Source organism: Castor canadensis, chromosome 14 (assembly GCF_047511655.1).
Source record: "Castor canadensis chromosome 14, mCasCan1.hap1v2, whole genome shotgun sequence".
NCBI lineage: Eukaryota > Metazoa > Chordata > Mammalia > Rodentia > Castoridae > Castor > Castor canadensis.
Genome location: NC_133399.1, coordinates 88,903,271 through 88,920,615, shown reverse-complemented (window position 1 = coordinate 88,920,615; position 17,345 = coordinate 88,903,271). Strand labels below are relative to the sequence as shown.

The window sequence follows — 17,345 nt, the reverse complement described above, 5'->3', positions numbered from 1 at the left end:
AGTAGGAGAATAAACACATAAGACAAGGACTAAGAGAAAATACTTCTGAATCATAACTGACAAAAGACTTGTATGTAAAATATATAAAGAATTCTCAAAATTCAATAACTTTTTTTTGGATCTTCCTTTTTAATCCATTTCGTCAAGCGGTGCCTTTTGATGGGTGAATTAAGTCCATTAACATTAAGTGTTAGTACTGATAGGTATGTGGTGATTTCTGTCATTTAGTTGTCTTAGTTGTTTGAAGGTTTGATTGTGTGTACCTAAATTGAGGTTGCTCTCTACTTTCTTGCTTTTTCTTTTCCTGTGGTTTGGTGCTGCCTGTCTTTTCATGGTTACATTGGGTTTCACTTTCTGTGTGCAGAATCCCTTGAAGAATCTTTTGTAGTGGTGGCTTTGTGAACACATATTGTTTTAGTATCTGCTTATAATGGAAGACTTTTATTGCTCCATCTATTTTGAATGATAGTTTTGCTGGGCAATTTGTTGCTTACAGGAGACCCATCTCACTGACAGAAATAAGCATAGGCTTAGGATGAAAGGCTGGAAGAAAATTTACCAAGCCAATGGGCCCTGAAAACAGGCAGAAGTAAAATACTTATCTCTGACAAAGTAGACTTCAAACCTACATTGATCAAATGAGATAAAGAAGGACACTCCATACTAATAAAAGGGGAAATAGACCAAAAGGAAATAATAATCATCAACCTGTATGCACCCAATGTCAACGCACCCAATTTCATCAAACATACCCTGAAAGACCTAAAAGCATATATAAACTCCAACACAGTGGTTGTGGGAGACTTTAACACCCCATTATCACCAATAGATAGGTCATCCAAACAAAAAATCAATAAAGAAATCCAAGATCTAAAATATGCAATAAATCAAATGGACCTAGTTGATGTCTACAGAACATTTCATCCAACTTCTAAACTATATACATTCTTCTCAGCAACCCATGGAACCTTCTCCAAAATAAATCATATCCAAGGGCACAAAGCAAGCCTCAGCAAATATAAGAAAACAGAAATCATACCATGCATTCTATCTGATCACAATGCAGTAAAACTAGAACTCAACAACAAAAGTAAAGACAAAAAAAATGCAAACAGCTGGAAACTAAATAACTCATTACTTAATGAACAATGGATCATTGATGAAATAAAAGAGGAAATTAAAAATTTCCTGGAAGTCAATGAAAATGAAAACACAACCTATCAGAACCTATGGGACACAGCAAAGACAGTCCTGAAAGGAAAGTTCATAGCCATGAGTGCACATATTAAAAAGACTGAAAGATCCCAAATCAATGCCCTAATGATACATCTCAAACTCCTAGAAAAACAAGAACAAGCAAGTCCCAAAACAAATAGAAGGAGAGAAATAATAAAAATAAGAGCTGAAATCAATGAAATAGAAACCAAAAAAACCATACAAAGAATTAATGAAACAAAAAGTTGGTTCTTTAAAAAAATAAACAAGATCGATAGACCCCTGGCAAACCTGAATAAAATGAGGAGAGAAAAAACCCAAATTAGTAGAATCAGGAATACAAAAGGGGAGATAACAACAAACACCATGGAAGTCCAGGAAATCATCAGAGACTACTTTGAGAACCTATATTCAAAAAAATTTGAAAATCTTAAAAAATGGACAGATTTCTAGATACATATGATCATCCAAAACTGAACCAAGAGGACATTAATCACCTGAATAGATCTATAACACAAAATGAAATTGAAGCAGCAATCAAGAGTCACCCCTAAAAGAAAAGTCCAGGACCTGATGGATTCTCTGCTGAATTCTATCAGACCTTTAAAGAAGAACTGACACCAACCCTCCTTAAACTGTTCCATGAAATAGAAAGGGAAGGAAAACTGCCTAACACATTTTATGAAGCCAGTATTACACTTATCCCAAAACCAGGCAAAGATACCTCCAAAAAGGAGAACTATAGGCCAATCTCCTTAATGAACATTGATGCAAAAATCCTCAACAAAACAATGGCAAACCGAATTCAACAACACATCAAAAAGATTATTCACCACGACCAAGTAGGCTTCATCCCAGGAATGCAGGGGTAGTTCAACATACGAAAATCAATAAATGTAATTAACCACATTAACAGAAGCAAAGACAAAAGCCACTTGATCATCTCAATAGATGCAGAAAAAGCCTTTGATAAGATCCAACACCATTTCATGATAAAAGCTCTAAGAAAACTAGGAATAGAAAGAAAGTACGTCAACATTATAAAAGCTATATATGACAAACCTACAGCCAGCATTATACTTAATGGAGAAAAACTGAAACCATTCCCTCTAAAATCAGGAATTAGACAAGGATGCCCACTATCTCCACTCCTATTCAACATAGTACCGAAATTCCTAGCCAGAGCAATTAGGCAAGAAGAAGGAATAAAAGGAATACAAATAAGTAAAAAAACTGTCAAAATATCCCTATTTGCAGATGACATGATCCTGTACCTTAAAGACCCAAAAAACTCTACTCAGAAACTTCTAGACATCATCAATAGCTATAGCAAGGTAGCAGGATATAAAATCAACATAGAAAAAACATTAGCATTTCTATACACTAATAATGAGCAAGCTGAAAAAGAATGTATGAAAACAATTCCATTTACAATAGCCTCAAAAAAAATCAAATACCTAGGTGTAAACCTAACAAAAGATGTGAATGACCTCTACAAGGAAAACTATAAACTTCTGAAGAAAGAGATTGAGGAAGACTATAGAAAGTGGAGAGATCTCCCATGCTCCATGGATTGGCAGAATCAACATAGTAAAAATGTCGATACTCCCAAAAGTAATCTACATGTTTAATGCAATTCCCATCAAGATCCCAATGACATTCATTAAAGACATTGAAAAATCTACCGTGAAATTTATATGGAAACACAAGAGACCACGAATAGCCAAGGCAATACTCAGTCAAAAGAACAATGCAGGAGGTATCACAATACCTGACTTCAAACTATATTACAAAGCAATAACAATAAAAACAGCATGGTACTGGCACAAAAACAGACATGAAGACCAGTGGAACAGAATAGAGGACCCAGATATGAAGCCACACAACTATAACCAACTTGTCTTTGACAAAGGAGCTAAAAATATACGATGGAGAAATAGCAGCCTCTTCAACAAAAACTGCTGGGAAAACTGGTTAGCAGTCTGCAAAAAACTGAAACTAGATCCATGTATATCACCCTATACCAAGATTAACTCAAAATGGATCAAGGATCTTAATATCAGACCACAAACTCTAAAGTTGATACAGGAAAGAGCAGGAAATACTCTGGAGTTAGTAGGTATAGGTAAGAACTTTCTCAATGAAACCCCAGCAGCACAGCAACTAAGAGATAGCATAGATAAATGGGACCTCATAAAACTAAAAAGCTTCTGCTCATCAAAAGAAATGGTCTCTAAACTGAAGAGAACACACACAGAGTGGGAGAAAATATTTGCCAGCTACACATCAGACAAAGGACTGATAACCAGAATATATAGGGAACTTAAAAAACTAAATTCTTTCAAAACTAATGAACCAATAAAGAAATGGGCAAGTGAACTAAACAGAACATTCTCAAAAGAATAAATTCAAATGGCCAAAAAACACATGAAAAAATGCTCACCATTTCTAGCAATAAAGGAAATGCAAATTAAAACTACACTAAGATTCTACCTCACCCCTGTTAGAATAGCCATCATCAGCAACACCATCAACAACAGGTGTTGGCGAGGATGCGGGGAGAAAAAGGAACCCTTTTATACTGTTGGTGGGAATGTAAACTAGTACAACCACTCTGGAAAAGAATTTGGAGGCTACTTAAAAAGCTAGACATTGATCTGCCATTTGATCCAGCAATACCACTCTTGGGGATATACCCAAAAGACTGTGACACAGGTGACTCCAGAGGCACCTGCACACCCATGTTTATTGCAGCACTATTCACAATAGCCAAGTTATGGAAACAACCAAGATGCCCCACCACTGATGAATGGATTAAGAAAATGTGGTATCTATACACAATGGAATTTTATGCAGCCGTGAAGAAGAACGAAATGTTATCATTAGCTGGTAAATGGATGGAATTGGAGAACATCATTCTGAGTGAAGTTAGCCTGGCCCAAAAGACCAAAAATCGTGTGTTCTCCCTCATATGTGTACATTAAATCAAGGGCAAATACAACAAGGGGATTGGACTTTGAGCACATGATAAAAGCAAAAGCACACAAGGGAGGGGTGAGGATAGGTAAGACAACTAAAAAATTAGCTAACATTTGTTGCCCTTAACGCAGAGAAACTAAAGCAGATACCTTAAAAGCAACTGAAGCCAATAGGAGAAGGGGACCAGGAACTAGAGAAAAGGTTAGATCAAAAAGAATTAACCTAGAAGGTAACACACATGCACAGGAAATCAATGTGAGTCAATGCCCGTATAGCTATCCTTATCTCAACCAGCAAAACCCCTTGTTCCTTCCTATTATTGCTTATACTCTCTCTTCAACAAAATTAGAAATAAGGGCAAAATAGTTTCTGCCGGGTATTGAGGGGGTAGGGGGGAGAGGGAGGGGGCGGAGTGGGTGGTAAGGGAGGGGGTGGGGGAAGGGGGGAGAAATGACCCAAGCCTTGTATGCACATATGAATAATAAAACAATTTTTAAAAATAGCTTTTTTTTTTAGGTCTGAGTTCAGTAGTAGAGTGCATACTTAGCGTGCATGAGGTTTGGGTTCAATCTTCAGCACCAAAAAATAAAAAATTAACAAATTTTTAAAGAATTGAATGGATACTATACCAAAGAAGATATTTGGAGGTAAATAAGTACACTTAAAGATGTTTAATATCAATAGCCTTTAAGAAAATGCAAATTAAAACCACAATAAGATACTTGATTTTGTAATAGCCAAAAATTATTTATTTATTTTGGTTTTTGTTGTGCTGGGTATGGGTACATTGTAGAATATACAAGGTTCTTACAATGTATTAAATATATCATACTTGAATTCCCCTCTTCACTTCTCTCCCCCATTTCCCCTCCCCTGATTCCTGGAACAGTTTCAACAGGTATCATTTTTGCATTTATATACATGTATACACATTATTTGCACCATATTCATCTTCTTACCCCTTTCCCTGCCACCTCCCCCTCCCACTGGTGCCAACTGTTCACCCTACCCTCCAGGACCTGTTCCATCCTTCTGTCCTCTGATTGTGTAGGAAAAAACCATAGAAGATGACTTTTTGCTAGTTTGAAATAAAGATGGCTACACAGGGAGTTTCCTTGTGTTGTTTCCATGCATATGTGTATTACAAGCCCAATGGATTCACCTCTTTTCACTCCTCCCTAGTCCACTTCCCATAGTGGCCCCGGCCAGTTTAAAATTTCTATATTCATTCCAATACAGTGAGCACATCTACTTCATTCAAGTTTTTGGTTTCCTTCCCTTGCCCTATCCCTCCCTTGCACAGCCTCCCCTTAGTGTGACCCATGTCCCATAATATCGCTGCATTTGTTTTAGGTCTATAATCCACATATGAGGGAGAGCATGTGGCTTTTGGCCTTCTGAGCCTGGCTAAATTCACTTAAAATGATGTTCTCCAATTCCATCCATTTGCCTGTAAATGACAAAATTTCATTTTTCTTTGTGCCTGAGTAAAATTCCATTGTGTGTAAATACCTCAGTTTCTTAATCCATTCATAAGTAGTGGGGCATCTTGGCTGTTTCCATAGCTTAGCTATTGTGAATAATGCAGCATGGGTGTGCAGGTGCCTTCGTTGTAACCTGATTCACATTTCTTTGGGTATATTCCTAGGGAGGGTATTGCTGGATCATATGGCAGATCTATTTCAGTTTTTTAAGGAACCTCCATACTGTTTTCCATAGTGGATGGAATGGCCAAAATTTAAATGCGTGAACATAGTATGATCTGGGGAGATTAGAGAGTAGCTAGAATGATCAATACTGTTGTCATAATGTAAAACAGGGCAACCGCTTTGGAAAACAGTTTAGCAGTTTTGTTAGAAGTTAAACATAGACCTAGTGAGGGTTCCAGCCACTCTACTTCAAGATATTTATCCAAGGGACAACAAACGTCCGTGCAAAGACTTGGCAAGATCACTCATAACACCAAACTAGAAATAGCTCACATTCTCATCAACAGGGAAGTGAATAAACAAACTATGGCATATTCACATTATGAAATATAGTCAAAGGGAAACTACACGGATGAACAACAAAATAACTATGCTAAGTAAAAGAAGCCAGACAATAAGAGCACATATCTGTGATTCTATAAAAATGCAAATTAAATGAGTGTGACAAAAAGTGGTTGGCTGGAAATAGTAAAGCTGCCACAATAAAGTGTTGGGAAGAGAGAGGACAAGAGGGAGTATTTAGAGGTGATGGATAAGCTCATTATCTTGATTGTATGTCAAGGAGTGTCAAGTTGTACACTCTAAATATGCATCATTTCTTATATATCAATTATTCAAACACTACAAGCATTTTACATTTTGTAAGATGTTATTAAATCACTTGAGGAGTTGCTTTTTGTTTAAAGGTGGCATTAAATGCTTTCATAAACACTACCATAAATATCCAAAATATTCAGACAAAAATGTGATAGAGAGATAAAAATCAAAGAAAAAGGTAACCCTTGTTCAAAACAACCAAAAGCAAGTAACCAACTCCAAGCTCACACACCCTGGGGAAAAAGGAAAAGGAAATTGCCTGTCAGAGAAGCCTCTTTTGTAGGACTGGATTAGCCTCCTTCTCTTATGCTGCAGGTTTCCCACTGACTTCAAAGAAGCCTCAGATCAGAGAAAAGTAGCGCTCAGATGAATAATTGTTGTGAGGTTGGGGCTCTCTTAAAGAGATTCTCTTTTGAGTTGTACCCACGATGGCATTACCATATTATCAGCGATAAAAGGGCTTTGGGATGGGACTACTGAGCCACTAAAGCCCTCTTAAGCATCAAAGAAGAAACAAGAAATGCATTCAAATCAAAGCAGATTTTTTTTTAAATCACGGGATAGTGATGCAATTCCTTGCTGTGTAGGAGTGACTGTGACAAATAAGAAACTGTTTCTTTGTGAGACTGGCTTTGCTAGTCATCACCAGTCTGCAAAAAAAACACCAAAAAATATATAGCTGAAAAAAGAGAAATCTATTACTCAACCCACCATAATACAATAGGTTAATATTGACACAAGCACAGCAAGTGGATTGGGGTCACGCCAGTGCACATATAATAATCACACCCTACAAAAAGAAATAGAAGCACGCTACTGAGGTGAGGTAGCCCAAATAATACAAATGCATGGGACAGCTGCGTGACCAGAGACATAACCTACTCCCAAATGGTATGTTGAGAAACTGAACAGGGGTTGCGTTTTTAGGATAATTGAACAGTAGGGTCTAAAATGTTGTTGGCAAAAAAAATAATTAGTGAATAGATTTATGCAGTTCCATGAACCAGGAGGAAAAATAGAACTATATATTTTTTCTCATGCTGCACAAAAAAGATGAACAGTCAGAGCTGAAAATTCTTTCTTATGAACTGAGCCAGAAATGTGATTCAATATTTCTGGTAAAATATCAATTGAAAAACCTGATGAATATTAGAATTAAAGAAAGATTTAGTGTCAAGTACTGCAAAGAAAACAAGACTTGAATTCTAAAGATTTCTAAATAAAGCTGAATGTGTTAATAAATATTTGGGCAACCCAGAAAAAGCAGAGATTAATACCAGTTTGGGATGAAAAGGAGAATGTATGTGATACACAAGGAATCACAAAAGAGTGCCACAAAAACAGATCATGTTACCAGTGTCTTGTACATAGAAGTTGCAAAGAATAACAGCTTTTATTTCATTTGTCGTTCACGAAGCATGAAGGTCTACAGCTTTTAAAATAGAGAAATCCTTCATTCATTTTCTATACCAAAAAGGAAATTTATTCTTCAACTCCAGTAGCTGTCTTTCTAAAACTGTTACATGGCTTCTGTGCCGGGTGTCTCCACAGCAGGTGAAAACCTCTTGGGTACAATCTGCATAGAATTGTGCCCTCTCCCCCCATCTTCCTTGTCCACATAATCTTGGGCCTGGATGAAACTCAGCTAACATATGCAAAGACAGAAGCTTTTGCCTACTTATTTTCAGACTGAGGTTAGCATGCACCTTAAACACCCCATTCTAGCCATGCTGAGCTCTGGCCTCTAGCTACCAATTAGCTCTGCTGTTTCCTTATGTCTGTGGCTGCATCCTGCTTGCTTCCCAGGTACAGGGCCAGCAGGATCTCCAACTGGTAGAAAACGAAAAGCAGTGGGAATGCATGTTTATATTCTATCAACTGTGTATTACAGCAGACTCCTCCAAAGATACTTGAAATTTCTCTGGAATAATTTCCACAGAAACAAAATATTCACTGTGCATTGGCAGTTGCATCAAGATAGGCCAGGCTCAGCACATACAGTTACTTAAAAAAATAAAAGAGGGCCAGGCATGGTGTCTCACACCTGTAATCCTGGTAAAGCAAAATTAAGGAGGCTCACAGTTTAAGGCCAGCCTGGGACAAAAAATTTAATGAGACCTCATCTCAACAAAAAGCAGGTGTCATGGCATGCACTAGTCATCCCAGTCATGCAGGAGGCATAAAGTAGGAGGATCACAGTCCAGGAAGGCCTGGGTAAAAAATGTGAGACTATACCTGAAAAACAGCTAAAAGTAAAAAAGGACTGGGGGAAAACATGGCATCAGTGGTAGAACATCTGCCTATTAAGCATGAGTTCAAGCAGTACTACTAAAAAAAATTAAATTAAAAGCACTCATGGTGGACTGGAAGTGTGGCTCACACAGTAGAGCACCTGCTTTGCAAGGGCAAAGCACTGAGCTCAAATCCCAGTCAGATTATTAGAATTGGGAGTAGGATTGCCAGATTTAGCAGATAAAAAATATAAGATGGTCAAGTAAATTTGAATTTCAGATAAACAGCAAATAATTTCAGTATGAGCAGACATTAATTATACTTAAATTTTGAAATTATTTGTTGTTGATCTGGAATTCACATTTAACTATGTGCTATGCATTTTATCTGGCAACTCTACTTGGGAGAGATAAAAAAAACAGTTTCTTTTCTTGGTTTGTCTGACAAGAGAGGGCACTGAGGCAGGAGAACTGATGTGGACATAAGCAGGGGTAGTTGCTTTTTTTTTCAGAGGTGATAAATATAACAGTTCATATAAGCAGAAGCTTACACAGAAGAATAAAAATCAAGAAGACTGTTAAGACCTGTTGTAGGATGTCTGAGATGGTGGTCAACCCTTATGTAGCAAAAAGATGGGGTGGTATACAATTCGAATGCCAGCTGTTTCATTTCTTTTAGGGGAATTATCTCATTTAGCAAAACACCTGGAAGGGACATTTGGGTTATGGAAAAGTGAGTTTGTCCTGAATGATAAGAGACAGATAATGAGAAAGCTGAACTGATCTGCAAGATAAGAGGAAATAAATGATGGCAATTCTGGTACAGCCAGAATAAGAAATAGTTAAGAAGAGAATTTTGAGAAAGACAGTACCATGGCAGCAAGCCAACTGGTAGGAGGAAATTTTGGTCAGAGAAACATTTCCTACATCAGAGTAAGCATCAGAAAGAATCCAAGTGGTCAAATACCCCACCTTACAGCAACATTTGTGTCACACAGTCATATAAGTCTCTGCAATTGCCCAAAAATCTTTGGTAAAAGTCTTTACCCAAATGATCTACTGGAGAAGTATTTGAGAGATGAGCAAAAAATACCTGTACACCCCATTCAATTCTCTACAGGACAGAGAGCAAGCCTGGGGCAAGACGCCAAAAGGAGTAAAAGAACCTCAAACAGAAAATCTGTGAACATGTGTGAGCATACACACCCTGGGCATCCATGGAAGTCTTGAAGGACAAAGATAGGCAATTTAAAGTTACAGCACTTTCTTTTAAATCTCAAAAAAATAATAATAATAATAACAGGAAATCCAGCTTCCTTGCTCCATGAATGTAAGGCAACTTCAATAGCTATAACTTCTGATTGTTCAGAAATAAATTTTACATGCATAGTTCTCCTGGTCAACAAGCTTTGTTCTTTTTTTTACACTTGATAACTAATTTTTTTGGACATCTTAGCACCTTTACCATGTTCATTCAACTTCAGAAACAGAAAAACTTACACTGATTTTTCTTTTTTTCATCTCTGACAAAAGATGTTATTGGGATGTCTCAGTTTCCTGATTCTGCACATTTACACAACGATGAATGCTTAAGTGAGAAATACTGTTTTTCACCTACCTCATTAAATCTGTGTGTTTGAATGTGTGTATTTGTGCTCCTATATAAATACACTAGTGAACCTAAGTGTGTATATGATTATGACTATTTCCTGGAGTTGATGAACTTATTCTACAGTCTTTAAAAAAAAAACCAACAACACTCTTCTTGCAACTGATTGCAATTTTTCTCTCCTGAAGTTCCTATGTTTTCCCAAAAACTGAATACAGATTTATTATTACAGCAACAAATTAACACAGTGTATAGATATTTTCAGAATAATGACCTCACAATGGTTTTATTTGCTCAGCCATCTGGATGGTTTGGGAGTGAAGGTGACTTCTTTACCATAACAATTGAACTTTAGAAAGTGTCTTCCTGATGGGAAATTGTATTCAGAGAATAGAACATCTAAATCCAAAATGTCTAATGAGTCATCAGGGACATTAGAAAATGTTAAGGATGTTTTATTTATGTTTAAATGTTTGTGAAATAGTCATATGTAGAGGAAAACCAACTATAGCAGTCTTTGCAAATATTATGTTACTTCTCTTTTACTGTTTCCAGGAAAACTACAAAAAAGGAATGGGAGATTTAACATTATCCCTGGAATATGTCCATCATCCTCCTACTTTCTTTGGAGTGTCTGAGAACTCAACAAGTCTAACCTGCAACTTAGTGTCTTTCAATTTGAAAAGGACATGATAATACAGAGTTAACCAGCTAGTCCCCTGGTCAATACTATGGCTTTCTTGGAGGTGGCAATTTATCAACCTGCTGTCACCCACCCTTTTTTTAGATTGCTTATTCTGGTTAACATTTATTACCACTCTTTGAGCCATTTCCAATTGAACACATCTGAATCAATCAGTTCCTCTTTGTTTTTGCAATAATTCCTATTTCTGTTTCAAAACCTAAAAAAACAAAAATTTATCCTTTATCAAGGGCAATTTTTTTTTCACAGTGCTGGGGATCAAACCCAGGGCTTGCACATGCTAGGCAAGTACTCTACCACTGAGCTGCATCTTAGCCATGACAATTTTTAATTGTTCCTATTTTAATGTCTTTATCAATAAGATAAGTGTGCACATTATGGATTTGTTCACATTCGTATGATCTTTTCTTAATCTAACAATTAGCATGCCCAGATGAGCACACACATGTGTTTGGAATAATACAAGGTGCTGGACAATTAATGAAAATAGAGCTAGAGAACTGAGAAGTCAAGGTCATGAGCAAAGATGCCAGTGGTCATGGGTGCCCATGTACAGTCCCAGCCAAGCGGCTTGGACCTCATAAAGATGGGCTTTGTGGTGAGTTGCACCACAGGCATGGAGGCCAGGGTGCTGTTTGGCACCTTTTCCTGCCTCAGGATTGAAAGGTGGGGTCAGGAGTTGATGGGCAGTACTGGGAAAACCATAATGCTGAGTGGTGGTAACTTTTGCACATTCATGGCCATCAGGATGCACAAATAATGCTAACCAGGGCAAAGGTTGCCTGCTGCATCCACCTTCCTGTGAATTCCAGCCCTTGCACTATAATAAAGTCTTTGGATGATTTTTAGCAATCTATCTCTAACTTCATGACACTTAGAGTTTAAAAAATGCTTATTTATCCAAGTCAAAATAGATTCATTTATGATAGCTTCTTTGTAAGCTATCAGAATTTTTAAGCCCTATTTTTTCTCATATAAAGTCACTTTCTCATTATTTCTGGGTAATATGCCTCTTTTCCACTATTTTTTGCTATCTTCCTGAGTTTATTCATTTTTCTTATCAGAGAGATATAAAGTAAGTGAAATGTATATATATATATATATATATATATTTCTACTTTCTTTAATAATTGCAGCTTAGGAAAAAAGTTTGTAGCTACAGCCTAAAGTCAAATTTGATTATCAAGTTTTAATATTATCAACTAATTTTTTCCATTCATCATTGAATCTTTTTTGCTAATCCTCATAAAAAATTATCTGTCTGAAGACAAAAAATATAATCCATTTCCTATAGAATGCTGGTCAAAATAAAACATAAATGGCAAAGGCACACTCTTAAGTTTTATGTATATACACACATCATAGAGAAGAGACATCAAGACACCAACTGTTTCCTTTTCTGTCCCCAAATGAATTAGTGGCAGGGGCTAGAATATTCCAAAACCAACTGACTCTGATCTTCTGTCAAGGTGAACTAAAGTGAGAGGATTGGAAAGCATTATGGGTAGGACAATGCTGATGGGATATTAGGTAACAAACAGTGAAAACCTCAGGGGATGATTCTTGCACAGTTCATATCATTTCTCTACCCTCCTACCTACGCACGTGGCATTTCAGACACCTTAGAGAGCAGTCATTATGGCTGTGCCTCTTTTCTGCATGGTGATGTCCTACTGACCCTACTTTGTGCCCACCATCAAGCAAAGATAAGCAAAAATTCCATGGACAATGTGGAGCAAGGACAAGGGCAGACAGGGAGAAGTCTGTCAAGATGCACTGAAGGTGGAATGTACAATCCCATTAGGAATAAGTTAATAACTGTGACTCCAAACTCAGCAGACCTCTGGGCATGATTTCAGCTCTGAATTAGGGTTTCATAGCAATCTTTAAGGTAATGTGATTTTCCTTACTGTCGCTAGCTTTTACTTTAGTCACTTGTATCTGGATCTTATTAAATTTTCCTGCCATTGTGGTCATTCTGTCTTCAAAGTATAAATGAGAAACTGGACTAAGTCAATGCTCATACTAACCAAGCACTTCCAATAAGGAACTTGAACTTGAATTGGAAAGAAAAAGAACCAGAGTTTATGGGACATCTGTCTATGAAAATGTGCTTCCCGCTAGAGGCATCAAAACTAGACAAATGTAGCTGCTTTCTCTACCACTTCAGCACCATAGAATTTGAAGGGATGTCAGAGAGCATCTCCCCTCCACTCCACTCCCTTCTCAAAGAACATAGGATCAGGTTATGTGTGGTCAAGCCCAATAAAGGTTGTCTAATTTCCAGTCTTGCATTCTTACTACTTACAACTACTAGGTCTATTTTTCATAGTATCTATTGTGTGCAAGTACTATTCTAAGCAGTTTCCAGTTGTTATCTTTTTTTCTTTTTTTCAGTACTGAACTACTTAGGGTCTTGAACTACTTAGGGTCTTGGTAGCCAAGCACTCTATCACTTGAGCCATGCCCACAACCCTTTTTGTGCTTTTAGTTTGTTTTTCAGATAGGGCTTCATGCTTTTGCTGGCTGGCCTTGGACTGCAATCCTCCTATGTCTGCATTCTGAGTAGCTGAAACCACAGGTGTACACAACCATGCCTAGCTTGTTCATGACATAAAGTCTCACTAACTTTTGCCTGGGCTGCCCCTTAACTGTGATTCTTCTATCTCTGCCTCCCATGTAGCTAGGATCAGTTGTTATCCTACTTAACTCTACAACCACCCCCATGATGTAGGTACAGATTGCTGTTGCCATTCTCCGATTAAGGATCTGAGACCCACTGTGGATAAGTAACTTGCTAAATCCCAAGACAGACAGAAAAGCAGAGTTTCCTACACTGAACATCCTTGTACTCCTAAGGAATGTGCTTTATTTCCCAACCATCTACCTTAGGTTTCCCCCAAGGAAAACACCTGTAGAGAACACTGGCTCCTTGATGCTTCCCTTTGTTCTTCCTCATCATGCAGTAAATTGCTAAATTCTGATTGGCATCCACAAAGTAATATCACCACACAAGGTTTTGCATTCAGCAATGTCAGGTTATTTCTCTATAGCTGGAAGAAAAAATAACAGCTTATTTGTCCTTGTTCTTTCCAAGATGTGTGTTTCTTAAAATGCTTTATGCAAGTTGATGCCTAAGAAGAACTTCATTTTCTCCAGTTTCAACTCCTTTAGTTCTATGTGAAAAACAAAAGATTTATAAACTTGAAAAAACAGGAGAGAGAATATTGATATAATTGTGACCTGAATCTTTACTGGCTCTGAAAAAATTACCATATTGGCAAATGAACCCCATTCCAAAAGCAGAATGTGCACAAAGCCACAAGTTACTCATCTCACATTCCTTGCAGTTATGAAAGCTCTCGCTGTTAATAAGCCCCCAACCCCAGATTTCTGGTGCAACTAAAACCACCCTTTGAGCATAGAAGCCAATAAATGTGTTTTGTTGTTGTTGTTATTGTTTTGGTTTTTTCTGCTGCACAGAACCTGAAGCGGGTGGCTGAGACCTGGATGGATGAATTTGCTGAATACATTTACCAACGGCGGCCTGAGTACAGACACCTCTCTACAGGGGACATCTCTGCCCAGAAGGAGTTGCGCAAACAGCTCAAGTGCAAAGACTTCAAATGGTTCATGGCTGCAGTGGCCTGGGATGTGCCTAAGTACTACCCTCCAGTGGAGCCCCCACCTGCTGCCTGGGGGGAGGTGAGGAGACCTGCTCTTACCTGTGAGAGGTGTCCATCTCTCTGTTGCCTTGAGTGGTGGGAGGGATGACTAAATTGTCTCTTGATTTAAATCTTTTCAGATAAATGAATGTCCAGCTTTTCCTTAGAAATTGCTAGAAATAAGGATTCAGCCCTCAGAGTGGATAACCCAACTCAGAATGGTTGACCATTGCTGACTCTTCAAACAAATTTTTTTAAATGCATCTGGAAAATATTTTTACTTGAGATTGGTGAAATTTCCATGAGAGCTTGTAGAGAATGAAAATATCAGTCACGCTACTGTATAAATAAGGGTGATCTGATCTCTTTGTGCACAGTACTGTTGCTGTTTATGTATGTTTATGTATGCAAGAACAGGTAATCAAGGAGCTTCACTATTTTCCTAACCAGGTACACTATGTAGAATAATGAAGAAATGCATTTCCATAATACATAGAACTGTGAGATGTACAGGAACCACACCGGTTCCTTAAATAAGCACTAACCTTGCCACCCCTGAATGTTTCTATTCTATTGGATTTCACTTTAAATGGAAAGAGCCTCAGGCCCCAAATTTAAACTATCTGTCTTTTGGCATAGGAAGGCTATTGCACTGGTTCCCTTCATTCAATTCTGTTGCTGTAGCCTTTTCCCAGTAGAGAAGAGAATGCTAAAGCAAAGACTAAAATAGGATAGAGGAGATTTATCCTAATAATTTAACCTGCTTCTAGCAGAGGATGTCAAGGGGAAATACCAGCTGGTCATCATCCTGGTTCTCCAGCCTTTCATCGGCCCAGGGTTGGCTGCCCAACATTGTGAAGGAGACTTGTCATCATCATCCTTGGTTTCCTAGTGTGGGTGAGAAGATACCATTCCCTGGTTAGTGTCCTTGGATACAGCACTTTGAGGAAAAAAAAAAAAGCTACCCCAAGACATAAGAAGAGAGACCTGAGGACTGAGTACTCTGGCACCCTTGACATCATTACTGAGTGAGCTGTCCCACTTCCCTGTAGAAAATGTGTTCAGCAACTCTTAGGGATGTGACTGAGAGTGTCCAAGAAAATGCTGCTCTCTATCTACCTGGACCTGGCACATCCCAGGTATGCAGATGAGAGCTGAGGCCAATACACCATGCTCCATCTCTCCATGGTTTTTATATGAGTATGTGGTGCCAAAATTATCAACTTTTTGGCCTCATTCTTTGCATTTTAAACATTTCATTAAAACATTGATGGAATACTAATAATATTAGTCTGTTTGTATTAGTCTTAGCTAATTATCGTAGGCCTAGTTTACAGTCATGGAAAGTTTAATTATACACCAGAAAGAACTTTCTTAACCTAACTCATTGGAAGGCATACCAATTTGTTACACTATAAGTGGAGTGTTCATTCTCTAAAGTTTTTTGGTTGAGGGTCCATTTGCCTGCTTTCTACAATGGGGTAGGTTCTTGTTTGCCAAACAACTAAGAAAGATGCTTCAAGACCCAACAGTATCATTGTGTGCTTCAACGTCAGGTTAACAGCTCATCAGCCTTTTCTCTGCCTAACATGAAAGCATAAATTGTTGTTCCTACCTGGTTACTTCAAACTGCAACTGGTCACATTTTCCCACACAACTCCCCGTTGTGAAACAGATTCAGATCTTCTATTCTAGAAAAGATATAACCTCCCAGGAATAATCTAAATAAGAACCATCATAAGGAAGGGCTATGTCAGTGTATTTTAATCCATTTCACCTGATTGGTGAAATGAGTGGACCTTGCGTCACTCCCCTCAGCCCTGGAGACGTGAACTTCTCACTCTTGATGTAAACAATCATACACTGAAATCATATTTTTTTTAACAAGTCAGCTAATTTCTTGCCCCAGAGCTTCAAAACAGTATGCAAATAAAGATCATATTCAGGTTTATGGAAGAAGGAAATAGTTCAAGGGCCAGTTCATTTGGTCACATTTTTCAGAGAGAATGTCAGTGCACAGCAAGAATGAAGATACAGAGATGGAGGAAGGAAGCCAACAAGGCACTAAGCTTTTTGCTGATACATAGTTTTGAAAAGTATTTACTCCCCAGGCAGCACAGATTCCTGACAGGAGACATGAAGAACGTGCATTTAATTCAGGAGGCAAGTGAAGAATTTGAAATGCAGCTTAATCTAAATGAAATGATGAACTAGAAGAGACTATCTTCTAACTGTATATTGAGTAATAACAACCTATTTCTTTTTTTTCTTTGATGCTGAGGATTGAACTCAGGGCCTCCGTGCTTGCTAGGCAGATGTGCTACCCCTTGAGCGACAACCCCAACCTCCTATTTCTTCATAGTGGATTTAAAAAGACTAGAAGTACAGAAAGTATCTGTAGGTTAACAGAATCTCTGAAAAGAAATTTTTCAATTTTTTCACACTTGTGTGATTTCCTTTTTAGGGGGCCTTCTAAAAATAAACTTTTGTTTTAGGATAATTTTAATTTTAAATTTATAGAAACATTACAAAGATAATTTATGAAGTCCACATTCACCTGCTATTTATCTTATTTTACTGTTAAAATTTTATATTTCTCACATTGACTGGCATATTTACTAGTTAAGTCATTAACAT

General features: G+C 37.7%; 1 protein-coding gene across 2 annotated transcripts in view; it reads left to right on the top strand.

The window, feature by feature from the left end:
* Nucleotides 1-17,345, top strand: part of Galntl6 (polypeptide N-acetylgalactosaminyltransferase like 6) — a 1,137,834-nt gene that overhangs the window by 1,063,153 nt on the left and 57,336 nt on the right. For both annotated transcript variants that reach the window (XM_074054979.1, XM_074054980.1), the window contains one exon: nt 14,527-14,748. In XM_074054979.1, coding sequence (XP_073911080.1) covers nt 14,527-14,748 — 222 coding nt within the window. The remainder of the gene's footprint in view (nt 1-14,526; nt 14,749-17,345) is intronic.